The following is a 24,291-nucleotide window of genomic DNA, read 5'->3' as shown; positions in this document are numbered from 1 at the left end:
TTTTCAATTACTACAGGGAGGCAGTATGCTTTTAAAACATGGGAAATGATAGAAATGATATTCAGCCAACCTACCTGTAGGAGAGACACTTCTAAAATCTTGTCATTGGTAAGTTCAATTTTATATACCCTAGTGTTCCAAATAGATAACCAACGATGTAATAGATTAGGGATTCAGTAAATCATGAAATTAAAATTAATGTTAGAATTAAGTGCTAATCCAGCAAAAAGTTGTGGTAGTTTGAATCTTCAGTAAAAACCTAAACACAAACTCTAAGCTGAGTTCACATAAAAATCAAATTGTATAAGCAGGTTTTATGAATGTAATGTTTGAAACATCATGAAGCTAAAAATTGATCAGATACCTCTGCAATTAGAGTGTGTAATAGAGAAAATCTATGTGTATGAATTAGAATACTTTTATATGAAACCAACATGGCAGATATTTTAATTGGAGACTACCACTAGTGGATTAGTCTACGTTCCATATATAGGGAAATGTAGGAATTCATTTAAGTGGACAAAAGTTTTACAGTGTCTCATCTATTTCCCCACAGCACAGATCTCACACTCAAAAGAATTCCTTTAAATGTAATTCTTTGCAAGAAGATTCCTCTCACACCTCTATAGTGAACCAATATGCATTGATTCAGTTAACAAAGAAATCCTGTTTCAGGAAACCACCTCCAGCAGTTCTCAGGGACTATTCGTATGTTCAACAACAAAAGCATCTTCACCATACAAGTAAATCATATGAATGCTACCAAAGTGATAAAAATTCTGTCCAATGCTCTGACCTCCAGCAATACAATATAACTCCCATTGGAGAGAAAACCCATGAATGTCATCTAGGTGGGAAAGCCTTCACTACATCCTCTTCCCTTAAACAGCATGAGAGATGTCACACTGGAGGAAAATCACATGAATGTCGTCTTTGTGGGAAAACCTATAGTCATTATACTTCCCTTAAACATCATGAGAGAACTCACACTGGAGAGAAACCCCATGAATGTCATGTTTGTGGGAAAGCCTTCATTCAGTCATCTGCTCTCAAAAGACATGAAAGAACTCACACTGGAGAGAAACTCCATGAATGTCATCTATGCAAGAAAGCTTTCAGTCAACGTTCCTATCTTCGACTACATGAGAGAACTCACACTGGAGAGAAACCCCATGAATGCCATCTCTGTGGGAAAGCCTTCACTAGATTATATTCCCTTAAACAACATGAGAGATGTCACCCTGGAGGAAAACCACATGAATGTCATCTGTGTGGGAAAACCTATAATTATTATACTTCCCTTAAATATCATGAGATAACTCACACTGGAGAGAAACCCCATGAATGCCATCACTGTGGGAAAGCCTTCACTAAATTATCTATCCTTAAAGAACATGAGAGATGTCACACTGGAGAAAAACCACATGAATGTCATCTGTGTGGGAAAACCTATAGTCTGTATACTTCCCTTAAATATCATGAGAGAACTCACACTGGAGAGAAACCTCATGAATGTCATCTTTGTGGGAAAGCCTTCGTTCAGTCATCTCTCCTCAAAAAACATGAAAGAACTCACACTGGAAAGAAACCCCATGAATGTCATCTATGCAAGAAAACTTTCAGTCAACGTTTCTATCTTCGACTACATGAGAGAACTCACACTGGAGAGAAACCCCATGAATGCCATCTCTGTGGGAAAGCCTTCACTAGATTATATTCCCTTAAACAACATGAGAGATGTCACCCTGGAGAAAAACCACATGAATGTCATCTGTGTGGGAAAACCTATAGTCATTATAATTCCCTTAAATATCATGAGAGAACTCACACTGGAGAGAAACCCCATGAATGTCCTCTTTGTGGGAAAGCCTTCATTCAGTCATCTGCCCTCAAAAGACATAAAAGAACTCACACTGGAAAGAAACCCCATGAATGTCATCTATGCAAGAAAGCTTTCAGTCAACGTTCCTATCTTCGACTACATGAGAGAACTCACACTGGAGAGAAACCCCATGAATGCCATCTCTGTGGGAAAGCCTTCACTAGATTATCTTCCCTTAAACAACATGAGAGAAGTCACCCTGGAGAAAAACCACATGAATGTCACCTGTGTGGGAAAACCTATAGTCATTATACTTCCCTTAAATATCATGAGAGAACTCACACTGGAGAGAAACCTCATGAATGTCATGTATGTGGGAAGGCTTTCAGTCAACTTACTTCTCTTAAACAACATGAGAGAACACACTGGAGAGAAAGCCCATGAATGTCATCTATGTGGGAAAACCTTCATTCACCTTACTAGCCTAAAACAGCATGTGGGAACTCACAGTGGAGAGAAACCTCATGAATGTCATCAATGTGGGAAAGCCTTCATTCATCTACATAACCTAAAACATGTGGGAACTCACACTGGAGAGAAACCCTATGAATGTCATCTTTGTGGGAAAGCCTTCAGTCAATATGCTAGTCTTCAACAACATGAGAATTCACACTGGAGAGAAACCCTTTGAATGTTGTATATGTGGGAATATTTTCACTTTGATTTCTGTCCTCAGGAAACATGAGAGAGATCATGCTGGATAGAAATCATATGTATGAGGAAAGAATTATTCTAACCTTGGACAACAGGAGATTACTCAAATTGGAGAGAATCCCTATGAATGCCAAAAATTTGAGAAAGCAATCAGTCAATGTTCTTTCTTTAAATGTAAAAACTCACAGTATAATAGTTTTGGGTATGAAAGAGACTTCAGCCATAGATTGAACCTTTAAACATACCAAAGAACTCACATACTGAATAAACAGTGTTTTTAATATCTTCAGCAGTTCCTGTAGTCATCCATACTACTTCAATAGATTGCATGTATACTATGAGCCTGTGAACCCCCACCATTTTTTACTTTTTATCACTTATATATTTGTGCATTGAATGTACCAAAGGCTTTATTTTTATTCGTTTTTTTAAAAGTATTACATTCAGAAAATATGAAGTCCCATTCAACCCCACTGCCCCCACCCCCACTCCCCCCACAGCAACACTCTCTCCCATCATCATGACACATCCATTGCATTTGGAAAGTACATCTCTGGGCATCGCTGCACCTCATAGTTAATGGTGCACATCATATACCACACTCCCACGTTCCATCCACTGGACCCTGGGGGATCTACAATGTCATAATTGTCCGTGAAGCACCACCCAGGACAACTCCAAGTCCCGAAAACGCCTCCACATCTCATCTTTTCCTCCCATTCCCCACAGCCAGCAGCCACCATGGCCACCCTTCCCACACCAATGGCACATTTTCTCTGTGGACATTGGATTGGTTGTGTCCATTGCACATCTATGTCAAGAGGTGGCTTAGATTCCACCTGGATACTGGATGCAGTCCTCCTGCTATCAGTTGTAGGCACTCTAGGCTCCATGGTGTGGTGGTTGACATTCTTCAACTCCATGTTAGCTGAGTGGGGTAAGTCCAATAAATCTGAGTGTAGGAGTTGAAGTCTGTTGAGGTTCAGGGTATGGCTATCATATTGTAAGTCCAGAGATTCAAATCCCCTAGATATATCATAAACCCCAACACCGACTACAATTCCAGTAAAGTAGCATGAAAGTCTTGTGAAAAGAGATCCCATCTGAGTCCAGTTCCATCATGCAGAAACACCAGCTGCAAAGAAGGGCCAACTGACATGGCAGTGAACCCCATCTGCCATGACCATAGAACCCATGGGTCTCTTTATCCCTCAAAAGAACCAATACCTGGGGTTGTATCTACTTTGTCTGTCTCTGAGACTCTGCTCAGGTGTGCATAAGGGCAATCCTGACAACCTCCAGACTCTTTTTGAGAGACTCATAGCCATATAAACTCATTTCTTCTTTCCATTTCCCCCTTACATTAGGTCAAACAGCTTTTTAAAGTCATATTATTATATGTAGACAGGGATATTTTGCTGGTTCGCATTGAACCTTTAATTCAAGGTCATTTTCTGTTGCATCTTCAGCTGGTATTTGGTAGTGATCCCTCGGTGCCAGGGAGGCTCATCCCCGGGTGTCATGTCCCACGCTGGGGGGAATACACTGCATCTACATGCTGAGTTTGGCTTCAAGACTGGCCACATTTGAGTAACATGAAGGCTGTCAGGAGGAAACTCTCAGGCACAATGCTGCTCTAGGCCTTGTTCTTATTTCAGGCATATAGACTCACAAGCATAATCATTAGTATCAGGAGCCCACTGTTGAACCCTTATTCTTTCCTGGTACTTACCGTTGCACCTGGGGGACTGCCACTGCTCCCCTAGGGACCACGACAGAGCACCCTCCCCACCCCGGCCAGGAACCCAGTACCGCCCCAGCTGTTGTTTTTACCAGCTGTTGTTTTTATTTGTTTCCACTATGAGTATATCAAAACATTACCATGCACCTTGGACATATGCCCTGTATAACTCTCTGTCAACCATATATAGCCTGTCAATAACATCCCATACCAGTATTCCTCCGCTGCCATTGTTGAACCACTCTGTGATCCAAAACTTCCTGAAAAGTGAAGCCCAATATAATGTCAGATTCCTTTACTAGTAAAATGGAATATAGCAATGAGTTTAAAGGTTAGATCTAGAGTATGTATTGATTTGGAAAAATTCTACATCCTATCTGTTTTTTCTTTTTTCCTAATTATTGAGCTTCTCTTCTCAAGAGTCTTAGATCACAGTAATTCATATATACAATATACAGTACTCCCACACATCCACCATAAAACCTTTTCCCTTCCACAGTGATAATCTTTTAACTTATTCATATCATATTTACTGAAACAGATGTACAGACTCCGAGACAATAGCTTTCAAACAAGGTGACATCTGTGCTTACAATGTGGTCCATACTTTAGGATATATAGTTTTCTAAATTTAGTTATCCTATGTTTTACATTATGGTTTACATTATTAGTCTGTCATCCCGTAAATGTTTTTGCTGTAATATAACATGTTTTATATCCATCCTTGTGTACTCTCGTGAAACTCCTCTTGCCCCCACATTTACCTTGGTTCCATCCATTCAACATCCATTTTCCCCTCCCCTTGGGGCCCACAGCGATAGCCAATCTCCATTTCCCAAGTAGCCATGTCCAGAGATACTTGCAACAGAGTTCAGGGCCTGACTTTCTCAACTGCCCTAATGCCCTGGAAGCCACCCTTTCTCTCGAGAGATACAGTTCCCTCTATTTGATGGCATTAGTCCTCCCCAGGATGTTGGTCCACCCCAACTCTCACATCTTGGGTCTCTACCCAATGGTACAACCCACCCTGGCAAAATGAGGATTCAGACATTTCCCAGGAGTCTGTCCCCCATCAGACCATTCCCTCTGAACATCCTAAACAGGTAACCCTCCTATTTATATTTTGATATGATTGTCTCAGCATTTTACTCTCAACCAACACCTGACACTCTCCTATGTTCATATGTTGCCCCTCCCTCCCCCAATTTTGTGGGCAATATTACCCATCCGCCCATCCCCAGCCCCGCTCAAACCCACAAAGCCCCACCCAAAGGCAACCCCTTGCCCCCATTTATCTCTTCTTTGTTCTCATACTTACCGCCAGCTCATCATAGATTCCACCCCTGCAGACATCGGCTCACATCCTTCCTCCACCCCCTGATTTCCTATAAGCCACTTTTCCAGTCTCTAGCTCTCTGAGGCAGCTTACTTATTTCATATCATTGAGGTCATGTAGTATTTGTCCTTCAATGCCTGGGTTGCTTCACTCAACATAAGGTTCTCAAGATTCATCCATGTTATCACGTGTGTTTGTAGTGTATTCTTACAGCTGAGTAGTATTCCATTGTGTATATATACCACATTTTATTGATCCACTCGTCTGTTGATGGGCATTTGGGTTGATTCCAAATTTTGGCGATAGTGAACAATGCTGCTATGAACACTGATGTACATATATTGGTTTGTGTCCTTGTTTTCAATTCTGATGGGTATATACCCAGCAGTGGTATTGCTGGGTCATATGGCAAATCTATGGTTAGTATTTTGAGAAACCATCAAACTGTCCTCCAGAATGGTTGGATCCTTCTGCATTCCCACCAGCAGTGGATGAGTGTTCCCCTTTCTTCACATCCTCTCCAGCATTTGTATTCCTCTGTTTTTTTCATAGCTGCCAATCTTATGGGAGTAAGATGGTATCTCATTGTCATTTTGATTTGCATTACCCTGATAGCTAGAGATTTGGAGCATTTTTCTGTGTGCTTTTTAGCCAGTTGTATTTCTTCTTTGGAGAAATGTCTGTTTAAATCTTTTTCCCATTTTTAAATGGGTTGTTTGTCTTTTTATTTTCAAGATATAGGAGTTCTTTATATATGCAAGTTATAAGTCTCTTATCAGATATATGGTTGCCAAATATTTTCTTCCATTGTGTGGGTTCCCTTTTTACTTTCTTGACAAACTCCTTTGAGGTGCAGAAGGCTTTAATTTTGAGGAAGTCCTATTTACCTATAAGTTCTTTTGCTACTTGTGCTTTTGGTGTGATATTCATGAAGCCATTTCCTATTACAAGGCCCTGTAGATGTTTCCCTACACTGCTTTCCAAGATCTTTATGGTCTTGGCTCTTATATTTAGGTCTTTGATCCATCTTGAATTGATCTTTGTATAAGGTGTGAGACGGTAATCCTCTTTCATTCTTCTACATATGGCTATCCAGTTCTCCAGGGACCATTCTCTCCCAGTTGAGAGTGTTTGGTGGTTTTATCGAATATTATATGCCTATATATATGAGGTTCTATATCAGAACTTTTCGAATCCATTGGTTTGTGGGTCTCTCCTTATGCCAATACCATGCTGTTTTCACTACTGTAGCTTTGTAGTATGTTTTGAAGTCAGGAAGTGTGATTCCTCCTATTTCGTTTTTCTTTTTCAATATGTCTTTGGCTATTCGGGGCCTCTTTCCTTTCCAAATAAATTTCATTGTTAGTTTTTCTAGTTCCTTAAAGAATGCTGTGTTGATTTTTATTGGGATTGCATTGAATGTGTAGATCAGTTTTGGTAGGATAGCCATCTTAATAATATTCAGTCTTCCTATCCATAAACAAGGACTATTCTTCCATTTATTTAGGTCTTCTTTGATTTCCTTGAACAGTCTTCTATAGTTCTCAGTGTATAAGTTTTTTACGTCTTTAGTTAAATTTATTACTAAGTATTTGATTTTTGTATTTACTATTGTGAAAGGTATTTGTCTTGATTTCCTCCTGATCTTGCTCATTATTGGTGTACAGAAATGCTACTGATTTTTGCGCATTGATCTTAAAACCTGCAGCTTTACTAAACTCATTTATGAGTTCTAGAAGCTTTGTTGTAGATCTCTCAGGGTTTTCTATGTATAGGATCATGTCATCTGCAATTAATGAAATTTTGACTTCTTCCTTTCCAATTTGAATGCCTTTTATATCTGGTTCTTGCCTCAGTGCTCGAGGAAGTACTTCTAAGACAATGTTAAATAGGAGCGGAGACAATGGGTATCCTTGTCTTGTTCCTGAGTTTAGAGGGAAGGATTTTAGGATTTCTCCATTGTAAACCATGTTGGCTGTAGGTTTTTCATGTATACTCTTTATCATGTTCAAAAAATTTCCTTGTATTCCGATCTTTTGGAGTGCTTTTATCAAGAAAGGGTGCTGTATTTTGTCAAATGCTTTTTCTGCATCTATAGATATAATCATGTGATTTTTTTCCTTCAGTTTGTTTATATGGTGTATTACATTGATTGATTTTCTTATGTTGAACCCTCCTTGCATACCTGGAATAAATCCCATTTGGTCCTGGTGTATAATTCATTTAATGTTTTGTTGAATATGATTAGCAAGTATTTTGTTAAGTATTTTGCATCTAGGTTCATTAGAGAAATTGCCCTGTAATTTTCCTTTCTTGTGGTGTCTTTGTTTGGCTTCGGTACTAGGGTAATGTTGGCATCATAGAAGGAGTTCGGCAATGTTCCTTCTGTTTCGATTTTTTGGAATAGTTTCAGCAGGATTGGTGTTAGTTCTTTCCGGAATGTTTTGTAGAATTCACCTGTGAAGCCGTCTGGTCCTGGGCTCTTCTTAGTTGGGAGATTTTTAATGACTGATTCTATCTCTTTGCTTGTGATTGGTTTGTTAAGATCATCAGTTTCTTCTTTCGTCAATATGGGCTGCTTATGTGTTTCTAGGAATTTGTCTATTTCCTCTAAATTGTCATTTTTGTTGGAATATAGTTTTTCAAAGTATCCTCTTATGATAGTCTTTATTTCTGTGGGTCAGTGGTGATATCGCCTTTCTCATTTCTTATTTTGTGTATTTGCATCTTTTCTCTTTTTTTCTTTGTTAGTCTCGCTAAAGGTTTGTCAATTTTGTTGATCTTCTCAAACAACTACCTCTTGGTCTTGTTTATCTTTTCAAGTGCTTTCTTATTTTCTATTTCATTTAGTTCTGCTCTTATCTTTGTTATTTCCTACCTTCTTCCTGTTGGGTTACTTTGTTGTTGTTTTTCTAATTCCTTCAAATGTGCAGTTCTTCAATTTTTGCTCTTCTTTTTTCATCTATGAACTTATGGCTATAAATTTCCCTCTCAGTACTCCTTTTGCTGCATCCCATAAATTTTGGTATGTTGTGTTATCATTTGTTTCAAGGTAGTCATTGATTTCTTTTGAGATTTCTCTTTGACACACTGTTTTTCTAAGAGTGTGCTGTTTAATTTCCAAATCGTGGTGTGTAATCTGGGCCTCTGTCCCTTGCAAATTTCCAGCTTCACTCTACTGTGGTCAGATATATTGTTTTGCATGATTTCAATCTTTCTGAATTCATTAAGCCTTTCTTTGTGGCCTGGCATACAGTCTATCTTGGAGAATGATCCATGTGCACTTGAGAAAAATGTATATCCTGCTGTATTTGGGTGTAATGATCTATATATGTCTATTAGATCCACCTCCTCTAATATACTGTTCAAATGTCTTATTTCTTTAGTGATTCTCTTTTGAGATGTTCTGTCCAAAGTTGATAGTGGTGTATTAAAATCCCCCACTATAATTGTAGATGCATCTATTTTTTCACTTAGTTTTTCCGGCATTTGCCTCACTTATTTAGAGGCTCCCTTGTTAGGAGCATAAATATTTATGATGGTTTGAACTTCTTGACAGATTGTCCCTTTCACTAAAATGTAGAATCCTTCTTTGTCTCTCACAATTGTTTCACATTTAAAGTCTATTTTGTCTGATATTAATATAGCTACTCCTGCCTTTTTTTGGTTATTGTTTGTTTATTGAGTCTCTGGGTTTAAGATGTGTCTCTTGTAGACAGCATATAGATGGGTCATATTTCCTTATCCAATGCCCCAGTCTGAATCTTTTGATAGGTGAGTTAGTCCATTGACTTTTAGTGTTATTACTTTCAAGGAATTATTTGTGTTAGCCATATTTTGATTGTGTTTGTCATATTTTGTTTGTATTTTTTTCCCTTCTATTTTTGTCTTTTTTTGTTGCTCTTACACTCTCCTACAACTCTGCCTCTCCTGTTTTTTCTTTTCTTCCTGCAGAACTCCCTTTAGAATTTCTTGAAGGGGAGGTTTCTTGTTGGTATACTCTTTCAGTTTCTGTTTATCTGCGAATATTTTGAACACTCTATCATTTTTGAATGCTAGTTTAGCTGGATAGAGTATTCTTGGTTGGAAATTTTTTTCCTTTAGTACCTTGACTATATCATACCATTGCCTTCTTGCCTCCATGGTTTCAGATGAGAAATCAGCACTTAATCTTATGGAGCTTCCTTTGTATGTGATGGTTTTCTTTTCTCTTGCTGCTTTTAGAATTTTCACTTTGTCTATAGCATTGGATAATTTGACAAGTATATGTCTTGAATTGGGCCTGTTGGGGTTTATGACCAGTGGAGTGTGCTGTACTTCTTGGATATGTACATCTGTCTCTTTCAGTAGATTTGGGAAGTTTTCAGCCCTTATTTCCTGCAACACTCCTTCTGACCCCTTTCCCTTCTCTTCTCCTTCTGGAATGCCTATAATATGTATGTTCGAGAGTTTTGCATTATCATTCAGTTCCCTAAGTCCTAGCTGGATTTTTTCTATCTTTTTATCAACAACTTCTACTATCTTGTTTGATTTCTGATGTACTATCTTCCACATCACTAATTCTCTGCTCTGCCTCTTCCAGTCTGCTGATATTGCTCCAAGTGTATTTTTGATTTCTTGAACTGTGTTGTTCATTTCCATCATATCTGTTATCTTTTTGCATATGTCTGCAATTTCCCCTCCAAGTGTTGTGTTCATGTTTTTAACCTCTTCCTTTACTTCATCAAATTTGTCGGTGATAAATTTTTATTAGATCTTTCATTCCTTGTGCAAAGTTCTGCTCCCCTTCCTGATTTTTAGTTTGTCAATTGGATTCAGCCATATTTTCCTGATTACTGGTTTGGTTTGTAGGTTTTTGTTGCTGTCTGGTCATCATTTTATCTTGACAGGTTTAATCAGTTCCTTAGCTTCTTTGTCTAATCTTAGAGCTTAATTAACTGTTGTTTTTGCGTAAGTGTTATATCTTCTCTTTGTCACTTTGTTCTTCTAATTCTAATTTCTTATTGCTGGGTGAGTTCACTTTAAAGGAAATTATCAGTGCCAGGGAAAGGCAATTGTGTAAGCAAGGAAAAAGTGTAAAGTAGTATTGGTGATATATGTTAACAAAGCAACAATATGAGATCTGGGAGGATGGAGGTTAGATTCATGTAAATTGTGTAGAGTTATAGCAGTAGGTAGAGTACCTATAATGAGGTAGACGACTGAATATGGGAGGAATATGGTATGAACTAAAAAGTTATTGTTTTCGTGAGAGAGGGAAAGAGAAAAGAAAGGTAATAGTTTCAAGAGTGGATAACAGAAAACAACACAAAGGCATTAGAAATTAAGAGTTAGGCACTTTGTGGATCAAAGAAAGGGAGGTGGAATGTAGGAGAGATAGTAGATGATGGTGGATATCAAGATATAGGGGAAAGGGGGATAGTGTAGATAGCCAAACTCTATTCACACAGTAATGATGCAGTGCAGGATGAGGAAACCCAGTAAATGTGAGATGTTTCCTATAGCACCTATTGTTTAGTTAAGATAAAATAGAATAAGAAGAAGATGGGGGATGAGAGAGAGAGAGAAGGAAAAAAAAAGACTTTGGGGGATACACTGGGAGAAAAGACTAGGGGATAATGCAATGTTAGCAATCAGAACATTAAAAAAATAAAATAAAAAATAAAAATAGAATAAAAATAAAAACAAAAAAGAAAAAACACAAACGTTGATGGCTGGGACATTCAAGGACCTCATATGGACCTCAGGGCATGATGGATTCAGGGATAGAAAGTCTGAGATATTGAGGACTCAAGAGGTGTGAGTCTCTGGGGTGTGGGCCACCAGGGTTTAGGGGACTCAGACCTGGCAACCTCAAGTCCAGTTAACAGGGAGTCTGGGGACACCACGTGCATCACAGCCTTCAGGGATCCCTGCAGCTAGGGGCCAGCCCTATGGGTGAGGTCACATCCACAAGCTCTATCCTGTGTTGTGTACCCCACAATTCACTCACTCACTGGGGTCTATTCTGTGGATGTATCACTAATTGACTTCAGGACCCCTCCCACCCTATGATCCCCCAGAATGGCCACCTGGGGGTGCCTCTAGACTGCAGCCAATTTAACGATGCAGATCAACAGCCAGGCCCAGGGGTGGGGCTCCAGCTGGAAATGCTAATAACAGAGTCCAAACCCGAAATTCCCACGCTTAGCAAAATATTCCCCTAATCAGCTTCCCAAATGTCTCCCACCCTGCCAGACCCTGGTGGCGTCTCCTTATTGCTATCAATTTAAGTCCACTGTAGTTCGGCAGCCGGGTTTGGGGGGGGTGGGGCTCTAGGCGGAAGCGCTATTGTTTGTGTTCGCAATCAAAAATTCCCCTGCTTCGCAATAAAACTCCCGTTTGTCTCCCCAAATCAGTCTGCAAGTGCCTCCTGTCCTATTAACCCCCGAATAGGCCGCTCAGGGCTTATGAATTCCCCAGTACTGCCGAGCCTCCAAAAAAAAAAAAAAACGCCTCCGCAGCGCCTGGTGCCACAGCAGCGCCCGGTGCTGTGGCTCCATGCACCCAAGGAGGGAACTTTCCGTGCGCAGCTGGGACCTCCGTGTATATTTTATAGACATTTTTTCTCTGTTACCTTCCCACCAAATCGATGTCCAGATACTTCCTGTCCTGCAAAAATCCTGAAACAGCCTGGTCCCGAAGAGCCTCCAATGCTGCCCAGCCCCTTCTTTGCAGGAGATATTATCAGGTAAGCTCCCCAAAGGCTTTATCACTGCCTCTTTTACATTTGAATTTAGGTGATTGTAGGAATCAAGATGTGGAGTTACATACCAAACAGTACAATACAATAATGCTGGCATTTACAATTATCCAAATGGTTACCTGTACTGCAGATCATTGTTTCTTTAGGGTGTTTTGAAGTACTACATAGTGTCTTTTCATTTCAGTCTGAAAAAGTCCCATCACCATTGCTTGTGAGGCAGGTCTAGTAGTGATGAATTCCCTCAGCTTTTGTTTAACAGAGAATGTCTTAATTTCTCCCTCATATTTTTCTCCCCCATCTCCCCTCCACCCTGCTCTTTTTGCTGCCTGTGTCCATTTGCTGTGTGATCTTCTGTGTCTATTTTTGTTTCTTTGTTTTTGCTTCTCATTTTCTCCCCTAGGATGCACTGGGATTTGATCCTGGAGACTCTGATGTGGAGAAAGTTTCCTTGTCCCTTGCTCCACCTCAGTTCCTTGTTTCTGTTGTTGTCTTGCCTTGACTCTCCTTCATCTCTCTTTTTTTGTTGCATCATTATCTTGCTGCATGGCTCACTGTGTGGGCACTGGCTTACCATGCAGGCACTGGTTTACTGTACACTGGCTCAATGCATAGGTTGCCACGCAGGCACTGACACACCATTTGGGTCACTGCATGGTCACTGGCTTGCTGCATGGGGCTGGCTCACCATGTGGGTATGCCTATACCAGGAGCCCCAAGGATCAAACCTGGGTCATTTTTGAAAGAGCAGCTAACTATATAAATTCTTGTCTGGCATTTGTTTTACTTCAGAACGTCTAGTATTTCAACCTTCTGCCCTCTTGCCTTCATTGAGTTCTGGTGAGAAATCAATCACTTCTCAATCTAATTGTATGTAAAATGTTCCTTTTCTCTTGCAGCTTTCAGAACTCTCATTGTCCTTTGCATTTGGTAGTGTAATCCATATATGGTGGAGTATATTTTTTCATGGTTATCCCATTTGGTGATCACCAAGCTTCTTGGATTTGCATAATCACACCTTCTTAAAAGTTTGTGAATGTCTCTCTCTCTTTTAATATCCTTCTGGCCCTTTTTATCTGCTCCATCTGGCAGAGCCAGATATATTGGTATGGAGTAGGTGTTTTAGGCTATTTTCACTTTCAATATTTCTTTTCTCTTTGTCCTCCTCAGCCTAACTCACTTCAAATGTTTTTATTCAAGATCACTGCCAGCTCCAATCTACTCTTGAAAGCCTCCTGAAAATTTCTCATACCAGGTATTGTGGGCTTCAACTCCAGTACTATTATTTTGTTACTTCTACTTAAATTGTTTACATTTTTCTCTTTACTTAAACTTATATTGCTCATTTATTATTTTTCTGATATACTTTGGTTCTTTACCTGGACTTTCACCCTCTTTTGAGTTTTTAAGACTTCTCTTTAAAATACTTTGTTCATTATGTTCACAATCTCATCTTCATTGGAATTTTCTGTATTTTTATCTGCTTCCTTCGAATGGATGATCATTTCCTGTTTCTGATTTTGTGTTTTGTTTTTGTTCTTGCACATTCTATGTGTTAATATTTTAAATATCGATTCTTGTATTTATGCCTGGGATGGATTGTTTTCATTTTGTAAACAGCTGGTGAGATGACAAACATTTTCTTGGGCTTCAGCCCTCTTATCAGGAAGCCTTGTCAAGGCAAATATACTGTACAGGGTTTTCCTTGTCTTTCTGGGCCTCCACCTTGTCCTGTGTCTTTGTTTGTTAATTGTTTTGGAGTTTCACTATTTACAGGAATTTGGTTTTCTGCTCTTTTCCTTGTATATAGACAGCCCTCTCCTGAGTATTTGAAGCTGCAGGCCTTTGTCTCAGACAGTTCCACTTCTGTAGTTTTTTATACTCATTTCATTGCCTCATGCTGCTTTTGTGTAGAGTGTAAATTCCAGAAGGAAGGTCACCCCAGAGATGAATATCCCAAGTTGTTCTTTCCTAGGCAAAACAGAGCCAGGGACTAATGAAAGGTTGCAGGCTTGCTCCAGTATGTCTTGTGGAGATGGAGAGTAAGGACAGCAAAACTTGAATGCCTTCCTAAAGCTGAGCTTTTCTAAACTGGCAACAAATGCAGCCCTTCAGTTTACTCTCCCCCACAACACTGGGGAACTATTGCTTCTTTAAATCACCACTGTCTCTGCCTCTATCCAGTAAAGGTTGGTAGATGCCACCATGTTTGTGCAGAGCAGTTTGAAACAGTAACTTCCTCCATTACCATTACCCAGTGATCTTATCTCAATAATAAAAAGCTGTGATCAATGATCAGGTGTGCCTGTCCTGTTCTTGGGGAATAGGATTTTTAAATCCCTTTCTGCCAGTGGCAGCTAGCCAGGGTCTGTACCCCATGGGGGTGGCCTTTTGTGAGATTGTATGATGGGAACCAGCTGCCACTCAGAGATTGTAATTACAGTTTTTTATGATAGTTTATTGGCCTTTTCCTCCTACTCTTCCATGGATGTTGTACAGTGTTATACTGGACTTGGACATTTGAAATAGGTGTTTCAGATGTTCCCTGCCTGTCTTATAGTTGTTGTGGAAGGATTGAGTACTGGAACTCCCTACTCTTATCTTTCTAATGTCTCATAATTTTGATTTCACCTGCAGGTCTCCATCTTCAATTCTCATAATCTCCTAAACAATGAATGGCCTCACATCCACAATATTATTCTTGGAGGCCTGATTGTAATCCTGGTTCCAGAATGAAAAGAGATATAAGAAACCATGAGCCAGAATCTGGTAGCCCCTACCTCATTGGTCTCAGGATTAATCCAGTTTGACAGCTCCCTGGTATTCGTGGGGGATCCTTAAAGTCCCATTTATTGATACCCTTCCTCAAGAGGATGTAGACATCATGCCACAGGTACCTGAAATGTGGGGCATTACCTCTACCCAGGATTGTAGACAAGGTTGAAACATTGGCTGCCACCAACTTTGTGCAGAGCAGGTTGAAGTAATAACTTCCCCCAGAGCCATAACTCAGTGATCTGAACTCAGTAATCAAAAACTGTGATCAGTGATCAGCTGTAGACTGTTTACTACACAAATGCTTCAGTCCTGTATTGCTCAAGACACCACCATACATACAAAAGATATGAAAGAAAGTTTAAAATAATGGCCAAAAAGTCAACCAATTCCATTCCATAATTTGCAAGATACTCTGCTTGCAGCTCCCTAAATCAGTGGAACAAGTTGCTTTATAGTGCATCTTGGGAACATAGGCTCAGGCACAAAAAATCTTGTAGGAAGTGGACAGTTTATTAGCTAGCACAAATGGCCAAAAGATACAATCATGGCCAGTCTCCCAGGCAGGCCTGCTACTTAGGCAAGAGTTGGTAGATGCCTGCTCTCATGCTCCACTAGGAGAGAGTGACTCTGTACTGTTTCAGTGTTGAGTATTTATACACTCAGAGGGAAGATGACAATAAATCTTAACACATTTGATCTTACTCATTTCACAATTTGGAATGTCGTGCACTTATGTACACTGAAAAACTGACATTATGATAAATCACTGTCACCTTGATGGTGCTTTATTCATAGCAGGCCTAATTAAATGCCAGAAAAGCCATTGTTTCATTCAATGATTTGAAGGAATTAAAAAGAGAATTATTGTCTATAGACTTTCATTAATAGCAGCGGTTCAGTATTGGTTGATCAGTTTTAACAAATGGACCACACTAATCTGCAATGTCAGTAGTAGTGGTAACCATGTGTGGGTGCCAGGATGTTGTATGGGAATTCCCTAAATTGTTATTGTAATTTTTCTGTAAATATGAATCTACACATCTCTAAATATAAAGTTAAAGTATAATCACAATAAAAATAACTACTATGATCACTAATAAAGTATAGGTGGTTACAGAGATATCCTTTCACGTGAGGAGATGAGTGAGCTTCAGACTTAGTTATGAAGAATTTGAAGGAGATAGCCATTGAAAGTGCTAAGGCAAGAGTTTTCATGGCAGCAGTCACAGGAAGGGCAAGTGCTTTAAATGGGGAAAGAAGTACCCCAGTTCAAGGAACAGAAGAGGGAGTGGGGAAAATTGGTTGGGAATGGAATTGGAGAGCTGAGAAGAAAGCAGATCACATGGGACTTTGGAATCTGTATGGAGAGTGATGGGAGCAGGGTATAAGCAACCGAAGGAACATGGCACGATTCTGGGCAAGTTAACCCTTAATTGTTCTAACCTACTAAGGTAAGGAATAGTCGAATGGGTAAGAAGATGTTTCTGCTTAACTTAGTGAATCTATCCAAAATATGCCAATTGATGAACAATATATTTGGAAAAGCAAATTTTAATAGGCCTATTTCAGTTGGCCTTGATGATGTTGCTTCTCATCTTGCCCCAACAACCTTGCTCGATCTCTTCTGATGTCTCCCCTCCCTCTCTCTGGCTTTCTCTTGGCACATAAGCATGCTCTCCCCTCTCTTTATGTCTCATCCAAAACTAAAATATCTGCTTTGCTGAAGGCCTTCACCACTGTAAGTACTGCTCCCTCAATCTATTCAAGCTAAGGTTCTTAGATGAGTCAGTCACTACTTGACACTACTTACTCATTTCCAATTCAACTAGCTGCAATCTTGTCACACTTCAGCCAACTACTCCACTGAAACTGCTCTTCTAAGGACCATTTACATTCAAGTTCTTAATTGTAATGGACACATTCCTCTTTATCTTCTTGATCATTTCTTCCTGATTTCTCTCATTATTTATAGGTTTGATTATATTTTTCCCTACTCCCACCTTGGCTTACCCATATCATCCTTTTCAAGTTCCTTCCTACCCGTTGGTTTCTTCCTTCTCAGTGTAGTCTCCCACCATTTATCCCTTTCCTGTTGATGCCCAAAATTTCAAACTCCTGCCCATATGCCCCTCACTCTAATACAATTTGGAGTGACCACTTCCAAATTATGGATTCAACTGAATCAAAATACAAGTGAATCCAACTCTTCACATCTAGTGAGAACTGTCTCCTCAGCCCGACATCGGAATTTCCAGTTGAACTCTCATAGACACCTCAAACTAAAGCTCTTCATACAATGTTCTTCCCCCTCTTCCCTGTCAGGGTGCAGTCACCACCAGTGCTCTAAGCCAGAAGATAGAAGATTTCCTTGACATGTCCTACTCTCTCGTTCATTAATGCACTTAGTGTTGATGTGCCAACTCTACTCCCTAAATACAGTTTCTTAATTTCCCTCCTCTTCCCTGTTTTTCCTGCTATAGACTTATCCCAAGTGTTCATTACTTGTATCCTGGCTCTCTATCACAAGATTTCTGCTAGTTCCTCTGCCTCTTGATGGAATGTTCTCCAATTCATCCTCTATATTGATGCTATTAAAAATATAACAACCCTATTAAAAATCTTTCACTGGTTTATGTAGTCTCCATAGTAAAGTCCAAATTCCTCAACATTTCCTACCAAAAATCTCATGATCTAGCCACAGTTCATCTCTCCAGGCTCACCCCTACCATCTCATCAGAGTTATGCTACACTAGAGGTCAGGATATTCTAAAATGGTTCTGAGGAGAAATTCACAAGTTATTTATAAAATTCTGAACAAATCATTTTAATTTGTGAAAGTGGGGAAATTGGTTTAAACACATAATGGGCATTAAGAGTAGCCATAAAAAGGACAGAATGTAAATTTTGAGTACTGAACTCCTGTTTTTCATTGAAAACCCATTAACGTCCTTAGGAGTTCAGTTTAGAAAATGCTACTGAAGGCTTTTGGAACAACTTACAACAGGTCCTAGAATATGCTGTGCTCCCTTGCTTCTCCATCTCTGTGTGGGATACCATCCATTCATTTATTTACTTTTTTAGTGCAAAAACATTCATTGTACATCAACTGTATATACTAAAACTAGTATAGGTTGGACATTCAGAGGGAGAAAATGATCTACATGAGCCAAATTAGAAAACATGCTTTAGAAAATCAGGCTGAATATTATGAACTTGGCAGTAAAAAGTATGAGGAACTAAATTGGGGAAGATCATGAGACAGTAACCTTGCCCCATCCTTCTTCTACTATCTCTGAGGTAGATGTCAGGGTTTTATGTCAGATATTTTGAGGTATAGATATTAAGTATGCATATATTTAAAGTTATATTTTCTTCATGTATTTGTTATGAAATATCCATCATTGTCTCTAGTAATGTTTCTTGTAAAGTCTATTTTGTCTGATACTAATATAATTACTCCAGTTCTCTATTGGTTTCTGCTTGAATGATATGTCTTTTCCCATCATTTTATTTTCACTCTATTTGTGTCTTTAAGATGGGTCTCTTATAGACAGTACATAGTTAGATTTTGTAAATTCATCCAGTTTGATGATCTGTGATATTGGGCTGTTTAGGCAATTCACATTCAATGGGTTGTTAGCATTTCTGAAATTATAAATCTATATTAGTAGTTATTTATTTTCTACGTTTCTCTCTTGTTCTTCTGTTTTGTATAACTTATTAGTGTACCATTTAAATTGATTTGTTTACTTTTAGCATTTCTTTTAGTTATTCCTTTTAAATTCTAATTGAAAGATTGGAATACAACTTATTTTATACATTCTACTCAGATCAATCCAGAAATACATTTTTCTCTAATGCACCTCTATTTCTTTTCCCTTTTCTTTACGTTGTTATGATATATATTTTTATATGTTACAAATGCTCCATGTAATAATTACTGATTTATACAATTTTCCTTCTCATAAATTAAAACAAAAAATAAAATGTATACCTATAGAAGCTTTTATATTAAACCACATATTTATCATTTCTTGTGCTCTGCATTGCTTCCCAATGGAGTAAGTTCTTTTCAGTCTGGAGTACTTCTTTTCAGTTTCTTGTAAGGCATGTATGGTAGTTAAAATTTGTCCCCAGAAATGCCAAGTTCTTATTCTTAATCTCAATTAATTTGGGTATGAACCTATTGTAAATAGAATCCTATTACTGGATCCTTTATAAGCAGAGTTTACTTGGCAAATACCAGCAGTGGAAAGGCATAGGCATAGATATAAGACATCATCATGTGATAAAGCTCCGCTATAACCAGAATGACTGACTTGAGAAAGCACAGCCTTGCTGACATTTTCATTTTTGATGGCTAGTTTCTGAAATTGTGAGTCAATAATTCTTATTATTTAAGCCAACAACGTAAATATTTGGTATTTGTCTATCTTGGATTATCATTATTTGACTTTCATTTTGCTAGATATAGAATTCATACTTGACAGTGTTTTTCTTGCAGTGCTTTGACAATGTCACTCCACTGCTTTGTGGCCACTGTCCATTAATTTTATTGATACTCCATTTTATGTAATGCATCATTTTTCTCTTGTTGCTTTCACGATTTTCTCATTATACTTGATTTTAATTTTCTTTTTCTTCTGAATTAAACTATGAGTAAGTGTGTCACATAATAAAGGAAGGGAGAAGACAGAACTATTCTACCCAAGTAACCAATATTTAAATTATCTACCCACTAAAGTAATTAACATTTTGCAGGAATGATTAGGCATACTGTATAATTTAAAAATATATCTTGTGTGGAGACAGTAGCAGGAGAGACTTTTTTTGTGGCAGAATCTGTTTTGAAATTAATTTTCTTGTGGGTCCCCACATGGCAGTGATATGTAGAAGACTGGCAGTAGCTTCTCTGATATTCTCATGAGCTCACAAGTTTGTAGGCTGAAGGGCTTTTCACGTGTGCATACTTGAAGGGCTTCTCAGCTTTGTGAATCTTCTGGTGCACATTGAGGTCTGATGTCTGGAAGAAACCTTTCTGAACATTGCACAAACAAATGGTCTCCCATTCCTGTGTCTTCTCTGGTAGGTGTCTAGCTGAACTGGTACCTAATGATCCTGGGATAGTTCTCACACTTGTATGATTTGGGGGAACTATGGACACTTTCTTGGTTTATTCCATGTCTAGATGTTCTATAATTGCTTTGGTTGATAATTGCCAGCTTAGAGCTGACTAGATCTATCCTGGGGAGAAACTGTGGTTCTACCTCCATCGGGACATCTTGAGAAGGTCCTCTTAGGGATCCTTTCTGGGATACAGAGGATCCAAGCTCTGCTCTTCTGGAGTTATGCAGGTTCTCCCAAGTTCCACACCCCTCTTCAGGCTTAGGGCTATTATCTTCCTGAATAATAACCAGGGTAGGTAATTGATTGACTCAATTAGTAATACTGTCATTTACTTGATTGGAATATCACAGAACTGTTGATATTCCTCTGCTTGTTCTGTTTGAAGGGGAATATTTTGGGGGCTATGGAAGGGTGTCCTCATAGTCACTCTCTTGGGATTCTTGCTGACATTTTTTCTCATGAGATGAGTACTTAAGGTCATATTCTCTGAGAAGTGGGCTTCCTGTCCCTGCATGTGGACATGAACAAAATCAGGTGACCTCATGTAATCATTGGTCAGATCTTCCATTAGTTTCTCCAGGATTCTGCTTGAATTGCAGTTCCCTCTCCAAGTGGACCAGTTTTTGCAGTATCCATTCATCATAAACTGTTCCAGGAGCAATTGAGTAATAATTTCTTCCTTGCTGTGATTATCTGGCTGCAGCCACAAGTGAAATGCCTTACAGAATATTTTTAATTCCTGCTTTTCAAATGAGCCATTGTTGGTTTGATATGGGCTGAACTGAGAACACTGAAACTTAGAGTTCACACCTCTCTTCTAGACATTTGTTCCTTGTATGGGTCCTTGTATTTTTCATAGTTTCTCTGTAATGCATGGATCTCTTTGTATATATCCTAGCAGGGTTTGTTTTTAACTTCCTAGATATGAATATTGTTTATCATTAAATCTAGGTCATTGTTGGTCTTTATTTCTTCAAATATTTTTCGTCCCTTTCTCTCCTTCTAGGAGTCCAGTTACATGGAAGTTGGTATATTTGATGTTTCTCACAGGTGACTGACATTCTCTTAATTTTCCCTCAGGAATTTTTAGTTGGGTTCTGAAGAATGGATTTTATTAGTTCAAGATTCATTCTTTTGCCATCTTGAATTACCTGTTGCATTACTCTACAGAATTTTTCATGAGTTACTGTTTCACCAACACTAAAATTTCTTCTTAAAATAATTTTTATCTCCTTTTAGAAATTCCTTTTCTTGCTTCATTGTAGCCATACTGTCTTTTCATTCATTAAATGATCTTTTTTAGTTCTTGGAACACATATAATAGGTGTTTGATATCTTCATTTGAAAGACTTCTGGAGATAGTTATGGACTAATCCTCTTCACTGCATTTCCCCCTGTGTATGAAACACTAATAACAAAGAACTCTCTTTCCTGTATAACCTTTTCATTCTTGGATATCTCAGACTTCTTTTTTTTTCTTGGTTTTATTTCTTTTTACACTTTTTTATTAAAGTTAACACATCACAAAGAATTTACATTAAACAACATTAAAAAAAAAAAAACATGAGCTTCCCATATACCCCACTCCAGACCCCCCACCCCATCATTTTTGTAAATTGTAATTTTTGAAGATATACACATCACAAAAAAAGTTACATTAAAAAATATGAGGTTCCTGTATATCACCCCCCCACCCCATTCCTCCCACACCAACAAACTTCTCCATCATTGTGGCACACTCCACACTCAGCAAACACATTTTTGAGCACTACTGCACAGAATGGATAATAGTTTACCGTATGGTTCACACTCTCCCCCAGTATATTCAGTGGGTTATGGCAGAATATATAAAGTCCAGCATCTGACCCAGCAATATCACTTAGGGCAACTCAGGGTCTCCAAAATGCCCCCACATCACATCTTTTCTTCCCTCTTCCTGCCCTCAGCAACTACTGTGGCCACTTTCTCCACCTCAATGCTACAATTTATTCTATTACTAGTCAATAATTTTATAGCAGAATATCAGTGTGTCCACTCTAATCCATATTTTATTACTCCATTCTGTGGATCCTGGGATGGTGATGTCCACTCTACCTTCAGATCAAGAGGGGGTTTAGATTCCACATGGATGAAGTCTTAGATATCCAAGAATGAAAAGATTATACAGGAAAGAGAGTTCTTTGTTATTAGAGTTAGTTATAACAGATACTGACAGTGATCATCTTTATCTTCTTGATCTTAATACTACCACACAGTAGTACTAGAAAAAAATAGGAGAGGGAAGCAGACTTGGTCCAGTGGTTAGGGCATCTGTCTACCACATGGGAGTTCTGTGGTTCAAACCCTGGGCCTCCTTGACCCATGTGGAGCTAGCCTATGTGCAGTGCTGATGCGTGCAAGGAGTGCTGTACCACACAGGGGTGTCCCCGTGTAGGGGAGCCCCACACACAAGCAGTGTGCCCCATAAAGTGAGCTGTCCAGCACAAAAGAAAGTGCAGCCTGCCCAGGAATGGTGCTGCATAGAGAGCTGACACAACAAGATACACGACAGAGAGAAACACAGATTCCCGTCCCGCTGACAACAACAGAAGCAGACAAAGAAGGACACGCAGCAAATAGACAGAGAACAGACAACTGCAAGGGGGGAAGGGGAGAGAAATAAAAAATAAATCTAAAAAAAAAAAGAATAGGAGGAGACATAAGTAATTACACCATGTAATTGAGGCAAAGATTTATTACCAAGAAGCCACCACCAGAACACTGCAGACTTTGGAAGAAAGATGGCCTGGTTTAGTACTCTAGCCTCCAAAACTAAGATAGCAAATTACTTTGCTTAAGCCAGCCAGGATATGGTGGTCTTAAGGTATCCCTGGAAAACTAATATAGCACTGATGAGTCTAGAATGATATCTGTCACTCAACATCCCCCATTGACTCAGGCAAGTACAAGGACATGAAATTTTATGAAACAGAATAAAAAGTTTAGAATAGTTCCAGAAACTTTATCTTGGAGACAATTGGAGGCAATTATCCTTCATAAGCTATATAAATGATTTCCAAAAATTTTGTCTCTGTACTTACAAAAGACATTTTAAAAGTTATATAACCCTGGCACATTTTTAACTTGACTTCTTAACATTTTTCTCATGAATTTACATAGCTCCAAATGATATATCTAATACACTGCATTTACTGCAGTTTTTAAAATAAGACTTCTCTATCATTTAAGTGAATCACTATCATCTAAATATATACTGAGTTCATATCACTCTTTGTTTAAAAATACACAAATTTACTTTTCATAATCAAACAGAAATGTGTGTTCCCATTTCTTCTTGAACTTCTATTTCCATTTTATGTCCTGACAAATGTTATCTCAGATTAAAATGTAATATTAAAGCAATATATTTACATTTGAAAATATTTTGTTCACCCATCAACACTACTTTGCAAGAAATGTTTGAATGTGGGTTAAATCTTATTTAAAGGTATCCTAGTTAAAAAAATAAATAAAAGGAAAGTTCCCTGAGATTTTTGTATCTGCTGTGATGTTTCCTTTGCTGTGTACTTTCAGTTCTCCTAAGTGCATGTGTATAGCCTCAGGATCAGCTAGGATTATATGGATGATAGGGCCTGTATTAGTCATCCAGAGGGGTGCTGATGCAAAATATCAGAAGTCTGTTGGCTTTTTAAAAGGCTATTTATTTGAAGTAGGAATTTACAGACACTAGGCCATAGAGCATAATTTACTTCCCTCACCAAAGTCTGTTTTCATGTGTTGGAACAAGATGGCTGCTGACATCTGCAGGGTTCAGGCTTCCTGGGTTCCTCTCTTCCCAAGTGTTGCTTCTGTCCAGGATCAGGGTTCCTCTCTTCCCAGGGCCTGCTTCTCTCTGGACTCAGAGTTCTTCTCTTCCTGGGGAATGCTTCTCTTTCCACTGTGTGCTTACTTACCAGGGCTCCAGCTTAAGACTTCAGCATCAAACTCCAACATCAAAACTCCAACATCAAAACCTCTATTTTTAAATTTTT

The 24,291-nt window shown here is 38.7% G+C and overlaps 1 protein-coding gene across 5 annotated transcripts in view; it reads left to right on the top strand.

The window, feature by feature from the left end:
• Positions 1-24,291, top strand: part of LOC101431117 (zinc finger protein 791-like) — a 67,049-nt gene that overhangs the window by 34,057 nt on the left and 8,701 nt on the right. For 4 of the 5 annotated variants that reach the window (XM_071209703.1, XM_071209701.1, XM_071209704.1 and 1 more), the window contains 2 exons: positions 17-108; positions 557-2,821. In XM_071209703.1, coding sequence (XP_071065804.1) covers positions 17-108; positions 557-2,266 — 1,802 coding nt within the window. In that variant the 3' untranslated portion in view covers positions 2,267-2,821. Of the gene's footprint in view, positions 1-16; positions 109-556; positions 2,822-24,291 lie in introns of those variants that run through there. The other variant, XR_011646454.1, reaches the window with a different exon arrangement.

This window comes from Dasypus novemcinctus, chromosome 19 (genome assembly GCF_030445035.2).
Source record: "Dasypus novemcinctus isolate mDasNov1 chromosome 19, mDasNov1.1.hap2, whole genome shotgun sequence".
NCBI classification, from domain to species: domain Eukaryota; kingdom Metazoa; phylum Chordata; class Mammalia; order Cingulata; family Dasypodidae; genus Dasypus; species Dasypus novemcinctus.
The sequence above is the reverse complement of the archived record's forward strand: the minus strand, read 5'-3'. Positions and strand labels throughout refer to the sequence as shown.